Genomic DNA, 20,359 nt, shown 5'->3' on the forward strand with positions numbered 1-20,359 from the left:
TGCATCTCAATTTGTTATATTTTTATTCAAGCATTAACTGTACCCGCTACTTTTTATCCACCCTGCACTGTGATTCTTTTAGTTTTTGCAAGCTGATTTTTCAACTAAGCCAACAATCATATATATATATATATATATATATGTGTATGTATATATATGGTGGTTTACCCGAGGAGTGGGTATAAAGGGACATATACAAATACAAATGTGACGACCAGCAACAGGCTCTTGGCCGAGCTAAGCTGGTCCTAGTCAATTTATTAGTCCTCAATGAAGATCAATAGCCCTCTTAAAGCTATCCACCCCCTTGCTCATTACCACCTCTTCTGATAAGCTGCTCCAAATGCCCACAACTCTACTAATGTAGTAGTTTTTCCTTATTTCCAGGTTAGCATAAGATTTGAATAGCTTAAAACAGTGACCCCTCGTCCTGCTTTCCGTGCAAAAATTAAGCGTACGATAACTCGTATGCTTATTTCCATGACATAAGTATAGCACTTGATACTTCCCTACATTAACTGCCATACTTCACTTATCCGCCCACTTAGTAATATAATCTGAATCCTGTTGAAACTGTTTTACCTGTTCCTCATTTTCTACAATCCCCATGACTTTTACATCATCAGCAAAACAATTCATGCTTCCAGAAATATTCTCATTGATGTCATTCATAAAAATAATAAACAAGAGAGGCCCCAAAACTGAACCCTGAGGAACCCCGCAAAAACATCACTCCATTTAGAATGATTTCCCTTCACAACTATTTGTTTCCTTCCAGTCAGGCAATTTCTAACACAAAATAAAGTTTTTCCTCCTGTTCTTATATCAACTAGTTTGCTGAGAAAAGCAACATACAGTACCTTATTAAAAGCCTTTTGAAAATCAATATAAACAATATCCACACACTTTTTGTTATCTAAAGCCGAGGTAACCTTGTCGTAGAAATGCAATAAATAAGTAGCACATGGTTTACCTTTCTTGAACCCATACTGCAAACTAGTCAACAGACTATTAGTCTCTAAGAAATTCATAATCTTATTTTTGATCAAAGTTTCGAACCACTGAAGTCAGACTTATAGGTCTATAATTCCCAGCATTACCTTTAAACCCTCTCTTGAAGAGCTGCGTTATGTTAACGAGGTTTCCAGTCCTCTGGCACTGTCCCTGAGTTATGAGAAGCATTGAAAATATTTAAAATAACATCCACTAATTCCTCTGCACATTCAACTAAATTTTTTGGATAAATATTATCTGATCCCGGAGCTTTAGTTGCTTTAATTTTTTTTCAAATGAAATAGAACCTCCTCCCTGGAAAACACAAAATCCTCAAGCTGCATAATAGCTTGTGTCTTGCTAATGTTAATTGTTAAAATACAGTTATCATTAAACACACTGGAAAAAAGTTATGGCACACACCAAAATTAATTTCTAAGTATGCCACTGTATTTATTACTTAACCTAACTTGTATGATTTCAGTGCTAAAAAATAAACAATTTTAATCAGAATTTAAATTGGATGGGTCAAAAGTCATTGATTTAAATCAATTATTAAAACATGTCAGAATTAAAATGTATCAGATATTTTAAGTCAGAAACTAGAAAAACATGCTGAAACTATCCAAAACTGATATTTGAAATAGTTTTTGCAAGGGTAACCGTTGGATTGAATGTTATTGAAATAGATGTTTTTTAAAGATTCTTTTTTCATTTTTCCAAATTTGATTGTCAACCATGGTTTTGTTTAAAGTATAATTATTGCTTGATTATTCTTAAAAGATTGCATTATTTTTTTAATAATATTGATTAATGATTGAGGTGCTTTCTTGCAGATTATTCCAAGGCCAGTAATGAAGCTGCACTTGTTGAAGATAAAGTAAAAGGGTATAAATTTTTTTCTAGAATTGCTTACTTCTACATTTTAAGTTGTACAGTGGACTCTCTCTATCTGAACACTCCCTAATGTCAACACCTCGATATTCTGAACACACTTTGGTCCTGGCGGAACTCCATCGACTTAACATAGGCTGACCTCTTTCTGTTCTGAACGCCCCAGTACTATGAACGCTTTTTTTAGCCCCATTCAATTATTACCTCTTTATATACTGAACTCGTACTTGGAAACTCCTACTAACCAAATTGAAAAGCTTGGAATAAGTTCATTGTTTTATCTCAGTGATTGAAGGGTATTAAGGAGGAGATGAAGAATAAAAATTATTTTCCTGGATATTCTCATGGGACCGAACACGTATGTTCGGTCCCATGAGTGTTCGAAATAGAGAGAGTCCATTAACTGTTAATTATTTTACCCGTATGTGTTATGTAAGTAAAGCAGTCAAAAATTGTTTCAATATTTAAAGAAAGAATAATTTGAAAAAACATTTTTTGAAGTATGTTTATTTTTTATTTCTTTTTCTTTAAAACTTTTATTTCCCAAAAGATGAGGTAAGACATTACCAATTTTACTCTGTGCTTCTTAAATTTTTATCTGCTGTAAAAATCTTTTATTCAGAGAGAAAGAAACCTATGCCTCTCTTAAACAAAGTTGTAATAGTAATCTCAATTTCCAAAACTTAGTTCCTACAGGGTTTCGGAATACTGAACTTTGGTGCCTATTCAGATTTAATTGAAGAAATTCCTTATGTTTTAAACTAAAACTTTTGTCCCTAAATTTATTCATTCTAAGTCACCTTTATTTTACTGATCAGTCTCTGCATTTCAAAACCCTTCAGTTTTACCATCACAAGTATTGGTTTCTTCAATGAGGTAGTGATTTTCCTGCAACAATTTCTCTAATGCTCATATCAAAAGTTGGCACGTATGCAGCTGATCTATATTTAACTGAACTGCACAAGGTTTGGGTGACATAAGTGGCTTGTTTTGCCACCTGTTTGCCCTAAATTACACAGTGGGATGGTATTCACTCGAGAACTAATTTCTTGAATCTTAAGAGATAATTTAGATTCATGTTCATATTCAACAAACTATATCTTCAGTAAATGTTAAGATATCAAAATAAAGCCAAGCTGCAAATCCTTGATTCTTACAAATTCATTTTCATCTGTAATTTTCATTTCAAAAAAATAAATAAATAAGTAATTCTTGTTCTGAGTTATTTATTTATTTTTTTTTTACTTCGGTAATTTTCTTTTTAAGGATACAAGAAAAAATATTGTCAATTACAAAAGGGAAGTATGGCTTGGCTCAAAAAAAAGTGGATAAATTAACCAAAGAAATAAATGAAGTATCTCAAGGTATAACAAAAAATGTTACTCTCATTAAAAGAACAGAAAGGTAAGAATTTTTTTTTTTTTTTTTTTTTAATTCAGTTGAAGTGTTAAAAACTATATCCATTCGAAATTTTCTACTCTCAATGCACGAAAACCCGGACAAAAAATTACAAAGGTTTGAATAAAAGGAGAAATGATTGTAAATTCAGAATTAGTTATGTTTTTATGAGTTCTCTGAGTACTAAAAGTTATTGCATTACTTTTTGAGTTTTGCAAGGTAATTCCTTTTTCAACTTGAATTACATTCCTGAAAGTTGAAATTTTTAGTTAGTCACCAATGGCTGTTAACCTTTTTGTTTAGTAGCTACCTTTTTTTTTTTCAAATTATCATCAGTAGTTTCTTTATCCTGGTCTTTTTGTTTTCTTTTTTTTTTTTTTTTTTTTGATGAAGACAGAAAGGCACTATACTAAAAGAGAACTTGTGAAAGGAAAGAGACCCAACTGCAATTTCATTTGTTTTCATTTTTTTTCCCACTGTTTTCTTCACCCTTAAAGTACTTTCAAAGCTTTTGTACATCCCCAGAGTTTGCATTTGCTTGTTCTAAGGAGAATGATACGAATATTTGTTTCTGCTGGCAATATGGAATACTGTATGAGAACTTCGGATTGTTTTTACTTCAAACTAAGTATGACACAATAGAAATGACTTGTTTTTAAAAAGATCTATGAAATAATACTTATCTAAGGCTGGTTGAGCTATTTTTAGTCACCAGGTGGCAAGTGATTATGTTTAGTTCTATATAAAAGGCACTTTTCTACAAAAGAGAGCAGGGTTCTTATTGTTTAAATCAGTTAGATTTAAAAAAAAAATAGTCTAATCCATTTTTGTCCTTTCATTTCTTTCCTTTTTTCTCTTTTTGTTTAGTATATTTTAGTCTTTATTAGATTATTTTTTTGCAAATACTTACTCATTTTATCTGCTCAATTCATTTTAGAAAACAAATAACTGAAAGTCATACTTCTGTCAGTTTCGCACTAGTTTTGTGCATGATTGAAATAAGCCAACATTTAAGAACCAAAAATGTCTTACTTTGGCAGAAGTTTAAAATGTAGTTTCATTGTAATAATGCTGATGTAAAAAGTTTAAAGCGGCTTCTGGTATTAAATGTAATTTACTCAATTAAAAAGAAGAAAGTTGAGTTGCCAGGTAAAAAAGTATTGTGAGTCTTTGTAATTATTTAATAACGTGCTGGAATTACTCAATAAAAGGCTGATGAAGAAAAATGAAATGAAACTGCAGTTTCTAAATTGCTATTTAACGTTTTGTATTTTAAATTAAATTCTTGATTGATGTTTTGTGTATGCATCCAACTATCTAATCAAGCGGGAGAATATACTGAAAAACAGCAGGATATTCACAAGGGGTACCAGGAAAGTAGAAGAAAGGTATTGTGAAAGGGTGATTCTCAACAATAGTTGTACATAGACGCAGCTACAATCACAATCTTTGAGATCTTAATGTATTAGAAATTTTCTTTACAGTTGATGAAGCTTTAATTCTCTGAAGCATTTTGATCCTATCAAGGTTTTCTTTTTGATTCAGTAGTATTTTTTCAATTTAGATGAGTTTGTTTGTTCCATGTTCTAAACTTATAAAAAGTGCATCTACTGTTATTATTATTATTATTCAGGATTATTGTTTTGTTTTTGTAAATATTAGAATTTTACTTAAGAAAAAAAAAAGAGGAAGTTTTGACCCAAGGTATGATGATGTATTTTACCTTGTACCATTTCTGAAGTTTCTTTAAAAACTTCCTATTTGACAACATTTATTACTTTAAGGATAATTGCTCTAATTATAGTGGAATTGTATGACAAGGTGAACTTTTCATTTTAAAGTTTTTAATACCATAGTCACATAGGAAAGAATAAAACCTGTTTGTTTCATTTATTAGCGTGAAATATAAATAAATGAAGACTAAAAAAAGAAAATGCAGTTAGTGCCAAATAAATTTTTTTACAGGGCATCAAAAATAAGATTGCAGGCGGATTGTGCCACTTACTGCATTTTCCATTGTTTTGCATTATGGACTTGAAATAACCAAGATAAGTAACCTTCAATGGCACTTGCTGTGCTCTCCACCACACAGGCTCTAACTCCTACTCCACTGGCGGACCCTAACAACGTTATCTTAACTACTTTTAAAGGGGATAGGCACGATAATTGTCAACCACAGTAAAATGTTTAGCATTTACTTCCTTTTGATGAAATTTTTTTTTTTTTTTTTTGGCAGGTAATGCATTTTTCAATTTGAGTTTTCAAATATTGATATTATAGTGTAACACTGATAAGTTGAGCTACGGCGTTGACAATGTTTACCTATTTTTCGGGTAAGTCATGATTTAAATTGGGACATTTTCGCAGCAGTTTTGCAAAATTATTCAAACTCAAATCTACGCCAGTAACACTCTGCTTTTCACTTAACTCCCTAAAAAGAGGTAAACATTGTCAAGGTCATAGCTCAACCAACCAGAGCAGCCTCATACAAAAGCTAAATGAAAAAAAAAATTTATGTTATACAAATGTAGCTGTTTTAATTTTGATGCTCATAAAAAGTAATGAATTTTATAGGGATTTAAAAAAAGCTGAAGATAAAGTTTCTTCATTGGAAGCTGAAATAGAGGAGTGTAAAAACTATAGAGAAAATTTGAAAAAAGAATTTGAAGAATTAGAACAAAAAGCTCGGGAAGTTTGTAATGAAAAGAAAGAAGCCGAAGTAAGAACATTATATTCTTCAGCAAAAACAAGTAAAATGAAGAAATGATTTCTAGAAATATTTAACATCATAAAATATTTCAAGAGTACTGTAAATATTAATATAAACTGCAAATGCTATTTATAAGCTAAAAGTTCAATTTATGTTTACTTGCAGTGTACATTCCTTTTTTAGCCTACTTTCCCAGTAAAAGTCAGTGAAAGAAGAAAAAAGCATGAAAGAAGGCTTAATGCATCTTAAAAATATCCCGAAAAACAAAAAAAAAGTCAAAAATAAATAAAATAGTTAGATAAATATTGAAAAATTAAAAATTGGAAAGTAGAGTATTGAGATGGGGGAAAATGTCTGTGGATCTGTCTGTCTGTCCCCCCCCCCTAATAACTTTTGAATGAATAGTCCGATTCGAACAACTTTTTTTTTGTTAGAAAGATCTCAGCGAGGACATCTCATTCCCATAATTCTTTTTTTGATTTGAACAATTTTTCATTCAATTTTGAACAGTTCAAAAAAACTTAACATTAGCGCCTACGGGGAAATTCAAATCAAAAATAAATCTTGAACTTAGAGGCGAAGTGGCTCCAAAAAAACTTTGTAGGGAAAAGCTTTTGATGAAAAACATGTATCAAAAATATCTTTTTGATTTGAACAAGTTTTCGTTCAATTTTGAGCAGTTCAAATCTCTTAACATTAGCGCCTACGGGGAAACTGAAAGTCAATGTAGATTCCGTACTTGACAGCGGATTTACTTCAAACAAATTTTGTTGGAAATAGCTCTTGACGCCAAACTCCAGATATCGACTCCGAGAATTTAGGGGCACTTGACTCCGACTCCTGTGCTCGACAATTAATCAGACTCCGACTCCCCGACTTCTTAGCTTTGGCAAAAATTTATACACGGAGGACAAATGACTGACTCCGATTCTTAGATATTTGACTCCGACTCCTTTACCCCAAAATGATATTGACTCCGACTCCGCAGCTATGGTTTTGACTGTGAAATAATTATTATTGATTTGACTTGTTTTTATTTTTACGCTAAAGTTTTAATTTAGGTATTCAGTTTTCGGCGAATAAACTCGAAGTCATTTATGTTTCTACATAAAAATATGCGCAGATGATTTTTTTTTTGACAAAAAAATTGTTTCTTTAAGTTGACATTTTATTTTTTTTAATTCATTTTTTTAGTGCATTAATTCATTTAAAAAATTATTTTTGGCAACAGGAGAAAAATAAACGATTTTTTTTTTTGATATGCATTTATTTTAATGAGCTTATTAATTTTAATTATTGTTTTTTCGTTTTGAAAGCTGTTGAAGATTTTTTTAATGGAAAAAAGTGTATTAGCTGCTTTGTTTAAAAGTTGCTGCTATTTTATTTGTTCGTTTTTTTTTTACGCATCTATTTTTTTTTAGATGAGTGAGGAATATTTTATTCCTAGAAATCAGCTTAAAGTATTTTGAAAATATGTTTGAAAACATTTGCGATTTTAGCAATTTTTGAGAATATTGATCAGGTACTAGAAAGTAGTATGGGTATACGGGAAAGTAGGCTCGTCTAGTTCTAGACAGAACTTCTTGTTTTCCCTACTTATCTCATTCTCATTTTTACTTCCTTTTACAAAGTAAAGGAAGTATTGTATTCGCAAAAAAATTTTCACCCAAAAATCAGCCTTAGTTTCCATTTTGCTCTCCCCCCGAATAAATATTTAGTTTTTTCAACCCAACCACATATGGATATATGCCTAACCAGGAAACATCACGATCAAGGAAATTCAAAAAAATTCCAAATTGGTGGCATTCGAAAGAGCATTGGAAAACATGTTTATGGCACTGAAACTACGTGCCCTCGTGACCACGTTATCGAAATATGATTTCTTAAAAATTGCCGAAATTTTTAGTAAAGTCGCCAAATTTAGCGAGTTTTGTTCAGAAATGGAAAGTACGGCGCGAATTCAACATCTGCATCTGACAAGACATTTCACTTCCATATTTGGTCACCACCAAAGCGCGTGAGAAATATCGCATTAATTCTTTACTCGGGGTGACTACCATGGCGCGGGGCAAATTAAAATATACTGCAGTGAGAGGTTCCCCGAGCTTAAACTTTTGGGAAAGCAAAAATTCTCAATTTACCGAAAGAAAATTCAAATTTTGCCGAGCGATAAAGTACGAGTATGCGCAAATAATAATGTATGAAAAGTGACTTTCGGGAGTTAAAAAATTGTAATTATGTCCTCTAATTTGCCGAAATGTCAGACGAACTTTGTCAAATAAGGAAAATTTTTGGGAGGTCACACTGACCTCCCTTCAGTGCGCTCCTAACTGCAGTCAACAATAACGACCTCCTATTACTGCGACCGATCTGTCATAGGGTTCGAGCACAAAATCTCGTTTAAAATTCCACAGATGTAATGATATTTTAGCATCCAATAGAACGTATTAACTGAATACATTTGAATGTACCGTTCAAAGTTTAAACTTTTTTGTTATTCTTAAGACTGTCTGTTAAAAAAATGATGTTTAAAACTTTTATGCTTCTGCGGGTGAAATATTTCCACTAAAGAGTTTATTCGATGATGAAAATGTTTTGAAAAAAAATGATAACCATAGAGAAACGGTAAACACACTTTAAAGTCTTTTTTTTTTTTGAAAAGTCGTAAGTCTGAAGTCTTCAACAGTATCTAAATACGAAGAAAGCGACATTTTTAAAGATTTCAAACCATGTTCTCAAATTAAAAAAAAAAAAAACGATTTCTGTCGGTTATTTCCAGTGTGTTTTTCGTTATGTGTTTCGTTTTCAAGTTATGTGTAAGCCCTCTAACAAGTCAAATAAAATTTAAAAAAAATTGTATTAATTTTTATTTTGATCGTATTTGAATTCCCTTTTAACGTGAAACATAATTGGTAAAAGTGACTTAGGTATTTTTAAAAATGACTAAATAACATGCAATATGATGTGCATTTACGTTATAGCGACTTTCAGTTGCAGTGACAGACTTTTTCGAACTACAGGGGTTGTTGTAATGAACGTCGACTATAAAATTTTTGATAAGAATCTGTTATGAAGTAATTTCCGACATCGTTAGTTTTGTTGTGCAAATTTTTGACATTTACTATCTGTTTTCTTTTTTTTTTAATTATTATTTTTTTCGATTTTAAATTAAAAATTAAACATTTTCGCTAACAGTGGTCAGACTATAAAACTTCATGAACGATAATAACGTTTGAAAAAATAAATAAAAGCTGGGATACTACAATCCATGATCATTTTCTTTCAACATCAAAAACTATCCATTTTATTTTCAATATATAAGCTTTAATGTTTTTTTTTTAAATTTATTCATATTAATTCTCGTACATAATTATTAATTACTTGCAACACATTTCATAAAGAGAGTACAAACTTAAATTAGTTAATTAAAACACACTTGAAATGCACTTAAATTCTGAAATGCATTATTATCATGATTACAAAGTTAAATCCTACGTTCAATTTCGTTATAAAGTTGTAGCTCCTCTGGATAAAGCTCTCTAGTTTCCATTTCACAGGCTTCATAGTTACTTTTTAATTTTACACACACAAGTAAAGGGTTAATTCGGAACATCATTTACGCGCTTTGCAGATGACCAGAAATGGGAATGAGAGTCTTGCTAGATGCAGGCGATGAAATCACGTGGTATTTTCCATTTCTTGCCAAGTCTTTAAATTTGGCGAATTTTCGTAAGATTTCGACAGACTTTGACCCCTTATATCTGAAAAACAAAAGGACGAGGGCACACAATATTTGGGTCAAATTTTTTTCTAAAGATACTCTTTCGAATGCGACCATTTTTAACTTTTTTCATGATTACTGAACTCGTGATGTTTCCTGGTAAGAACGTATAGACACCCAAAATATCCATTTTGAGGATCCCCGAGTTAATAACAACGAGTTTTCTCATGATGTCCATATGTATGTGCATATGTATCTCGCATAACTCAAAAAAGGTATGTCCTAGAAAGTTGAAATTTGGTACCTAGACTCCCATTAGGGTCTAGTTGCGCACCTCCTCTTTTGATTGCATTTGGATGTTCCAAAGGGGGTCTTTTACACTTTTTGGAGGGGAAATCATTGTTAATTTCAATGCAAAATTAAATGGTGTTATAATTCGGCAAACACTTGGCGATACATGGCCAAGCTTTTGGTCGCCAAGTTTTTTCTCCATCTTGGCGACAAATTTGGCTTTTTTTTTTCAATGTGGTTTCATTTTGGCCACTATTGGCGATGATTCGAGAGTTAACCATTGAATCCCATTTAATGTTCCAATATTGGAAAAATTAATCTGCATAAAACATTTTTTGCTTCAGTTGGCAACAAACTTGAGGTAAAAATATTTAAGGTATTTGTTTGCTTGCTCCAAGGCACTATAATCATTAAATTAGCATTAAAAGGAAGTCATGTGATGCACACATCAGCTCGTTTTTACTGCTTTCTTTCAGTCTAGAGTTTTTGAAAATCATTACTACTGAGCTTCAGTGTGCCTTGTTTCTGGAATTTTTTGCATCTTTTTCATCTAGGATTCTTAGCCATGATTTCACATATTTACACTTATTATTAGTGTTTCTCCACGGAGCTTTTCAGGAAGGCACAGCGCCCTGCCCCTTTTCTGGTAAGTAGTCATTTTTAAAGATAAGCATCTGTGGTGAATGGACAGCATTGCAAGGGGATTAGAGAGTCAGCTGTGGATCTGGCTCATAGTCCTACTGGAAGAGGGGCCAGGCATAGCCTGCCTTAAAAACACTGGGGGAAACACTAATTATAGTATGAATATTTTACTTCTTCAAATTAAGTTCAGTGTTGTCAGGTTTACAGTTCTTCTGTTCATTTTCCGAAACACCATTGGAAATTCACTGTGGGAAAATTTAGTTTGTTTTTAAGGTGCCTGATATTCTACTTGTTATTGTGTAGTTTTTTTTTTTTTTTTTGAAAAGGCTACTGGAAAGAGACTTTTTTTTTACTGATTTTAAAGTGGGACACCCGAACCGAATTTAAGACATTGTGAAAAATATAAATGCTTCAATTCTGAAAATTTTCAAAATTGTTTTCAGTTATATTTACTCTAATAAACTTGGTAGCTTCACTATGGGGGAGGGGTGCATTTGCAACGGGGTGACCCAGGGATTTTTTGTTATTACTTTTTATGTTGACTACCTATTTGCGAAAAAAAAAGTCATCCACTTACAAACACAAATACTGTCAGATATGAACAATTTACTGGCATGATTTTGATCTGAAAATAATCAAAATATGTTCATGTTGTGACCCTTAAAACATGTAAATCTCAAAATTCAAATGTTTTCTAAAATCCAGTAGTTTTTCTTTATGCTTTAGTTTACAAAAGAAAGTAAAAATGTGAGATTCATGGGGCTTCCTTCCAGAAATTGTTTGCAATTGAACTCCTCAAAATGTTATTTTAGGTTGTGTTTGCCCAAGTGATAGGATAACAGGGAGCTAAGCTGCTCTCTCTCCTGAAATATTTCAAAATTTATATCTTAAAATGCAATTATAAATTATCTTCCGTGACTTTAAAAAAAAAATGTGGGAATAGGGGCTTTCCGACAGAAATATTTAGAATAAAAGGTCTAAAACATAATTTTCAGTTCTCTTTAATTTTGTGGACACTCTGTGCTCTCTGAGGTTAGCAGCCATTGGTGATCATGTATTTGTAAAAACTCCAACATAGAATTGAAATGAAGAATTTGTCCTGTTGTCCTCTGTGTTGCCAGGGTGATATGGACAGTGATCATCTCAGAAACTGCTCTATTATATTAAATTTTTGAAATGACCCACTAAGGATGTTAAACTTTATTCACATTTTTATACTTCCATCTTATTGGGATGTTCGTCAACTAATGGCAGAAATGCAACAGACGAGCGTAGGATTCAAAAAAAAAAAAAAAGTTATCGTCTGAGTGTTTATAGTTGACATCACGAAAAAAAAAAAATGTAAAGATGATGCAAAATTTTTTAAATGGTTCTGTTCCAAGGGGTTATTTTTGGATATTGTTTTGTTTGAATTTTTTTTTCCTTAAAAATGATCCTTAAACCCACAAGGTTTTGGGAGGGGGGTGGCAGTGACTATGGCCCCCACCCCCAGAACCCTCCCTGTGGGAGTCAACTTTCCAGAACTATTAGTTTTAACACACATTACCAATCATAATATAGTTGTTCTGTTAAGACTCCCTGTCCCGAAATATAAATTCTGGCTCTGATAACATCATTTCACCTACTGTAATATGTATCATATGTGTTATTTTGTTAAGTAGTGCATTCATTATACCTGCCATATTTTGTACATATTTATAAGCTTATTTTACTGTTCCACATTGTATTTATTCTTGCAGTACAAATAGTATATTTCTGATCATCTGCTATATATGCATCTGCTTTGCTTCTTAGGCAAAATTAGAAGAATGTGAATTAAAGAAAAAGGAAATTCTGAAAGAAGGTCAAGAAATTTCTTCAAAAATTCAGAAGGTTAAGAGTGAACTAATTGATTTTAAGAACCAAGCAAAACATATTGATATCGAGTTGCAAGCAATTGAAGGCAGTATCAAAACATTAACTGCTAATGTAAGTATTGTGCTCTCTATATGTGATCTTTATCACTTTAAATATAATCCAAGGATGATTGAATACATATATTTTAGAGTGGGTCAGTGTGTGTGTGTGTGTAATTTTAATCATTGCAAAAAATGAAGCATAAATGGACACCAAAGCTCAAAATTGTGCAACTAGGGGTGCAGTGAGGGAGGGTTTAGGGGTAGGGGAATCTCCCTCCCCCCTTCCAAACTCAATTTTCTTCCCTCCATCTAGTTGGTACTCAAGTACTGAAAACCTACAAACATTGCTTGTTTATGTATCTACCTGGGAGGTAAAGGGCTCTATGTCAATTTTTTCCTGAATTTAAATCCAGTTCAACATCATCTTACTCAATTTTATGTACCCTATTTTCGAAGTATTAAGCACTAAGATTTTGCAAACAAGTTTTCATCTTATAAACCCAATAATGACAATCCAGTAATACAAATCATCACAAAAAACAAACAAAAAAAAAAAAAAAAAAAAAAAAAAAAATCTGTAACTCATCTGCTGGCTAAATTTGTTTTTGTGAATTAGTGACCTTTATCTCTCAGATGCAGTATAAATACCAATAGACTCAATTGGTTTATAAATACCAATAGACTCAATTGGTTAAAAGTTTGTTTTAATCATTACTTAACTCAATTTAGTTTTGCTTTGTTAAAATAAAGATGAATAACTGAAAAAATAGCTCTAAATTCAGTATAACTCATAAATTAATAATTAAATTATTATATTAATTTAAAAAATGTATTATTAAATATTTTATTGCACAACAATAACCTGAACAAAATTGTAAGCTCAACAGAAAACAGTTTTTGTTATAGTAAAGTTGTTCTTGAATAAGTTCATTTCAAACCATAAGGTAAAGCAATGTTGCCATTAGTGATCGTTAGTTGCTTTATTTTTCTAAATAAATCAAGCTATTAAGATACAAGTTGAAACAAAAATCTTTTGTATTTTCAATATAATTGGTTCCCCCCTCCCAATAAATGTGTTTTTGTTTTAAGAATTATAAAAAATATATATCTTCATTAGATATGGTTGATTTCTTTTCTTATAAATTATTTCAAGCAATAACATATGACTAGCAAAAAATTTAGCAAACTACTAGTTTTTACACAATCATTTTCCACACTTCACCGGGTTTTTTTAATTAAGTAGTAAGTACCATGGACGGACCATGGAAGACCTGTAACGAATAAACAGTTTTTATGATTTCAATTACTGCATAAATGAAAGAAACAAACTAATTATTAACACTTTTTTTTTTTGTTTATCATATGTTACCTTTTTTTATTCTAGATATAATCACTACTTATTAAACTTGACTTTTGTTAAGCTCTTCCAAATGCCTTGCAAAGAACAGGGCTCCATACAAGGCCAGTAATATAAATCAGTCGTTCAACTTAAAAATACAGTTGTAATAATCAAAATATCCACTTTTAGTAAAACTACATAAACAGCTCTTTTATTTAAATGAAACATTAAATGCTTAACATATTATAATCTTCTTTAAAAAACTAAACGAATATTTCTTCAACCCCATCGTAATAAATAAGAATATATTAATGTACATTTTTTAAAAATTACAGCAATGAGTATTATTTCGATAGCAAATAAGTTGCCAATGCATTTTAGAATGAAATTATGGAAAAAAAAAAAAAAAAAAACCTATAATGGCCTTTTTATGGGTAAGTTCTTTGTAAGGCCAAAATGTTTTTAAGAAGGCCAAACTAACAATTACTATCTATGACAAGTACTGTTATCGCTTAATAAATGGTTTCTAAGGGTGCGTTTCGGAACATTGAATTTTAAAGCAGCAGCATTTGTATTAAATTCATTACTTTGTACTGTTTCCATGGCGTGTCTTGAACTATTTTCATCCCATGCACTTCCTCATTTTCTAGGTTTTGATCATGAAATTCTTGAAATCTGAAATTATGCGTATAAAATTTAATCTGTTATCGATGTAGTGGCATAACCATATTTACAGAAATAACCTTTCCAAAAAAGAAATTCATAGATATATCTGTAATAAAATAATGTAAAAAAAAATATTTATTCAGTCTGAGTTAAAAAGTTGGAAGTTGGATAGCTCTTATAAATAATAATATCATAAACATTTTTTTAAAAAAAATCAACTTTCCATGTACCCTAGCAAGGACAACGGTCAAAATTTTGATTGGTCTTACAAGGAACCACCGGCTTTCATAGGAGCACTATCCATATTTTAACTAGAATACAATTTTTACGTTGATGATCGAAGTCTGCGAATTGAGGACTTGCACTAACAAAATAGTGACGCTAGCAACTCGCCGCCGTGTCTGTGTCCTTGAGTTTGATGGAGCTAGGTGTGAGTGGAAGGAATTTCTCATCTCATGACAATAAATATGACTTGTTTTATAGTTGGCCTTCAAAGAAGCATGGCCTTCCATATTCCAGTCACCTTAATTATTCAACGAAAGTTTTTTTATTGGTCTCATTTGTAATCTCGAACGATTTGAGGCTCTAAAAGGCATTTTTTATTTTGAGCCATGAACTACTGTTCTGTTTACATTGAAACTCAAATGATTTTGAAATTTTTAGTTCACTTGTACAGAATGACAAGCATTCAGACGCAGAATTGCCACAGGCTACCTAAATGCGACTTCTTGCTACTTTTTTTGGCTTTAGGCAACTTAAGAGACTTTTTGAAGCAAAAAACAGGCTAAAAAGCAATTTATTTTCACCCTATTTGTTCTTTAGAGATCTACTTTTTTTATTATTACTATTCTTCATTTCTATTTTACTATCTGCTTTGGGAGGAAAACTTCTTTTGGCTTTTATTATGGACCCATCTCTCCATTATGGGCATTTAGGGAGCAGCTTAAATGATGGCACAACATAACCTTTTCTCTACTTTTGGATTTGGGTAAAAATATGCTTGTTTAATAGCCAACGCAGCCAAGTTCTCTATTTTCCCAGATTGTCTCTAATTTTAATTGTTACTCCAAAAACCCGTTTTTTTGGGGGGGAAAGTCTTTTTTTTTTTTTTTGGAAAAATTGGCATAACATTTAGTGGGGGAACTGACCTATTTAAGATTTTCCCTTAACTGAGTGTTAACAATAAGTAGCTCATTTAGTGAAAACCTCTTTTCTACAAACTTTCAACATTGACTTTGCATGTGCTTTGCTGAAAATTTCATGCAGTGCTTGAGATTTCAATGCTTTTTCATCTTGAAAAATATTTCAACTATTTTGAATGTCTAGAGTTATATTAATGTATTATTGCCTTAAGTCTGCTTATTTTATGTCTTATTTTAAGTTTTATGCATTAGGTAACTTCAACATAAAATTCAGATCTTTACTATTCTCCTCCAGTTATTTGTTTTTTGCTCAATTCATTTGTACAGTTGTGATTTATTTATTTATTTTGCATACATATGCACTTTATTTCAGGAAAAATATTGGTTTTTGACTTCTATTTATTTCTATTATAAGGGAACATATTATGTTTTAATATAAAGTATCAACTTTCTAAAAAAATATTTTGCATTTAAAAAAACTTCAATTTGTGCAATGTCACTCCTGCAGCATGCGCAAATAATTAATTTTTTTTAAATTAAAAATTTGTTTTACTAAGTTGACACATTATATTAAAATATATAATGGTTCTTTATGTTCTAATATATGAAAATTAAAAGTCAAAGAGCAAATATGAATGTAAAAATGTCTCACCTGCAAGAATGGACTGAGCATTTTACTTCCTGCAGAGATACTTTTAAAAGTAAAATTTACATTTAAAATTTGCAGTGTCAAAGCTACAGAAAGTTCAGATCTTTTTTGTCATAATAATATTGTCAAATAATTCATTACATATCAAATTTTATTTTACAGCTGAGAAAACTTGAGTTGTATAAGATAGAAGATGAAAGCACTGAACTTCCAGTGCTTTCAGATGAAGAAATAAAATCTGTGTCTATTAATCCAATGAACTTCAAAAAGGGTCAGCTCCAAGAAAAAATTAAAAACATGAATCCAGATCTCACTGCAATTGCAGAATATAAGAGAAAAGTAAGTTATTGTGATAATTTTGTTATTGACTCTAAAGACATTTCTTTTCTGATTTTGTTGGATTTTTAAAAGAGCAACAGAAATTAGTGTTTTTTGCAAGCAGGTATTTTTGGCTTCAAAATAATTTTAGATGTTGAAACATCATTTGATTTGCTAATGGAATCGAATTCATGCATTTGTTGGAAAATTTTGGTGTTCAGGATAAGTTGAATTGAATATCCTCCCCCCTAATGTTGTTTATTGTTAATTTATTTTGTTGGTTGTCCTCCTTAAGCTCACAGGCTGAAAATTTGTTAAAAAAAAAAAAAAAAAAACTTGGCGGGAAAAACTAATTTGATCTGTATGCTTATTTAGAATGAAACATATAAAACTCGTGGAATACTTTTTTTCTAAACGAAAGGTACCCTTTACATATACAAAATTTCAGGATGATCAGTTGAGTATTTAAGGCGTGAAAACATTACAAACAAATATACAAATAAACTCACTTTTGCAGTTATAATATTAGTAAGGGTGGTGCTACTTTTATCTGAAATAGGAAAATTGCTGATTTTGTTTAAGTTCTTTGTGTACTCTGTAATTAAAAAAACTAATTTCAGAAATATTCATGTACATATGTTGTACAAGAATCAAGTGAAAGAGCTTGAGTCCAGGTTAACCAATTATGCTGTATTTAATTCTTTTTTTTGGTTCATTGTTAGGGCTTAAATTTCATACAAGCTCAACTCTATTTTTTCTCACAATGAATTTTCACAAATTAAATTGGAGATTCCCTTCCAAATGTAATGTATTCCCTCCCGGACAGTTTTTAAAGAAGGGAATACTGCCATCCCCACCTGAATTATATTGTGCCTATTCCTTAATGTTATGATATTTCAGTATTTTTTCCCCTCCCTGAGTTACATTTGTGTTACATGTATCAAAGTTACTTTGCATCTCTCTTGTTGTGCTTTGAGCTATTTTGTAACTCTCTATGAAGAGTATCTTGGTGAAACATTCAGCAATAGTGAGTCATATTCATAGGGCCATTGTAATAGGAAGGTAGTCACAAGCCTTTACAGGTATATAAAGTAACATATTGTGACAGGCAATCTGGCTTAAAACCTAGGTTTCTGGTAAGTTGACCTCCTAGCTGTGCTCATGGCTTTCAACAAAACAGGAAAATTGAAATATGATGATTGGAATCAAGCAAAAAAGAGACGAAATTTTAAAAACATACTCACCACTGTTGTCAATAGCACAGAGAAAGGTTTAACCAACCCTTTGTTGCATTGCTTTTAATGTTTAGTATTTTCTCAGATGGCAGAAAATTTTCATATCCCTCCGAAAAAGATTACTTTTTTTCATTAGCAGTTATAATTATGTTTAATCTAGTACTGTTTGATCACTTATTGTAATGTAATTTCGTACTCGGTCAAGTTAAGACGATTCCATCTGAATGAATCTAGCAAGGGAGAAGGCAAAATAGCGATGGGACTTTGAATCAGGCGTGTTGTAATTGAACTAGGGCCTTATTTATTGTCTTCATTGAGGTGAAAATGGGTGGACACAAAATGAGTTTCTATAGCAACAACAAAAAGAAAATAACATGTTTTCATTTTATTTGGAAATTTAAAAGCAAAATGGTATGCTAAATATTATGTTGTAAACAAAACAAACCAGTTAATTTTTGAATGTTAATATAGATTGAATATTAATTTTGATTTAAAAATTATTGTAGTGAATATATATTCATTTTTAAACTGAGTCAGAATAATTGAGAGGCAAACACGCACATCTGTATCAGAAAAATTACCATCCCTGAAAGGTAATAGACACGTCTATTTCCACCTGTAAACCAGAAATTAGCCTTTCCATATAATCGGTGGTCAGACAGTACTTAGTTTGATTTAAAATAGGTTTTAATTAAAGTATTATAATTAACAATTCATTTTTGTAATTAATATTTTAACTAATTTCTCATCAAAAAATTGCATTAATCTTAGTTTAACTGGCTATTTATTCAACCTTATAATTTTTTCTAGGCCCTTAAAGTTAGGGTAGGGTAACAAAATAATTTTTAGCGCAAAATATGACTGACCACTATCAATTTCGAACCCTGCATCTACTGCTTGGTGGCAAATGTATACATGCATGACATTTAAGGGATTAACAAAAACATATGTGCTTGAGGAGGCACTTTACCAGTATTTATCAAAATATAAGAAACGACAATGTAAACCAATTGATTTTAGTGTGAGCATTTAAAATATTTGTTCAATCCTCAATTGTCAAATTTCAAAGTGACTCATTATATTCCCAAAATCCTTTTGATTCATATTTGTTTCACATTGCATATAAAACTCCAAAAATTTTTAAACTGAAATGTTCTCACTTCGTTTCTTGTAGGAGGAATTGTATCGGCAGAAGCTGGAAGACTTAGAACAAACTAATGCTGAACGTGACAGATACAAGCAGTTTTATGAACAATTGCGCAAACACAGGCTAGAGGAATTTTTAAAAGGTTTCAGCATTATCTCGCTGAAAGTGAAAGAACTTTATCAAATGATTACTCTAGGGGGAGATGCTGAATTGGAATTAGTAGATTCCTTAGACCCATTTTCTGAAGGAGTAGAGTTCAGGTATAAATTTAATTCTTAGTTTATATTTCTTTGAAGAATTTGAGAATCGAACCAATTTTTCCAGTATTTTTCAACAATACTGATTTATTTAACATAAGGTTATGTTGCAACTTTTATGCTTCAATATCAAAAGGTGATGTAACTGATTTTGTATTCCTAGTGTTCGTCCGTTGAGAAAATCTTGGAAAAACATTCGGAATTTATCTGGTGGTGAAAAAACTCTTAGTTCCTTGGCTTTGGTTTTTGCTTTACATTTCTATAGAACAACACCATTTTTTGTGATGGATGAAATTGATGCAGCCTTAGATTTCCGAAATGTATCTATTATTGGTTCACATATTAGAGTAAGTACATATGAATTATTTTTTATAATGTAAGTGTTGCTATAATTTATTCAAGATTCTTATAATGCTTATAAAAATGGTTAATTTCTGATTTTGAGGACTCATGAAGGTGTGTACTATTTTTAAAAGTCTTAACCTTTACTGTATTCATCAGGGTGTTTTTTCATTTGGAAACCTTTACAAGAGGAGAATAATCCTCCAAGTTAAAAAATTGTGTTGGTTTTGAAATGTCTACAATCATTATGTTTTTTAATATGATATATCTAATCATAAAATGTTATTTGACCACCATATATAGATGGAAAGGTAAACATCTGGTTCACAGGTGGAAACGGATACTTTAACAGGGATCAATTCAGACGCAAATTGGGTCCGCCTTGCAGCCCCTTCTCAAAATTCTTTGTTGTAAAAGTAGCATTTCATGTGTTAGACATTAGACCTTTCTCAAAATTTCATTAGTAAAAACAGTTCTTTCATGACTTTTTAGCTCAATCGAATCATCTGAAAGTAAAACAATAGAAAAATAAACCCCGCCAGATTCCTAGTCATTTTCAGTGAAGTCTTTTAGGCCCAAGGGATGGGCCTAAAAGACTTCAGATTAGGACTTCAGATTAGATTTGTGATAGCAAAAATGCTGTATGTGATGTGACAGGATTTTTCTCGCAAAAAATATGGAAAAGAAAAATGTCTCAAAAAATAGTTCTTTTTTTTT

The 20,359-nt window shown here is 31.2% G+C and overlaps 1 protein-coding gene across 1 annotated transcript in view; it reads left to right on the forward strand.

Annotated features, from left to right (window-relative positions):
• The window catches only part of LOC129223752 (structural maintenance of chromosomes protein 4-like), a gene marked incomplete in the record, with an annotated part of 101,968 nt that overhangs the window by 76,555 nt on the left and 5,054 nt on the right, over window positions 1–20,359 (forward strand). Inside the window, 7 exon segments of the mRNA XM_054858112.1 lie at window positions 1,830–1,881; window positions 3,154–3,291; window positions 5,860–6,004; window positions 12,444–12,617; window positions 16,506–16,682; window positions 19,071–19,303; window positions 19,464–19,647. Coding sequence (XP_054714087.1) covers window positions 1,830–1,881; window positions 3,154–3,291; window positions 5,860–6,004; window positions 12,444–12,617; window positions 16,506–16,682; window positions 19,071–19,303; window positions 19,464–19,647 — 1,103 coding nt within the window.

The sequence above is a fragment of the Uloborus diversus genome, chromosome 6 (genome assembly GCF_026930045.1).
Source record: "Uloborus diversus isolate 005 chromosome 6, Udiv.v.3.1, whole genome shotgun sequence".
NCBI classification, from domain to species: Eukaryota; Metazoa; Arthropoda; class Arachnida; order Araneae; family Uloboridae; genus Uloborus; species Uloborus diversus.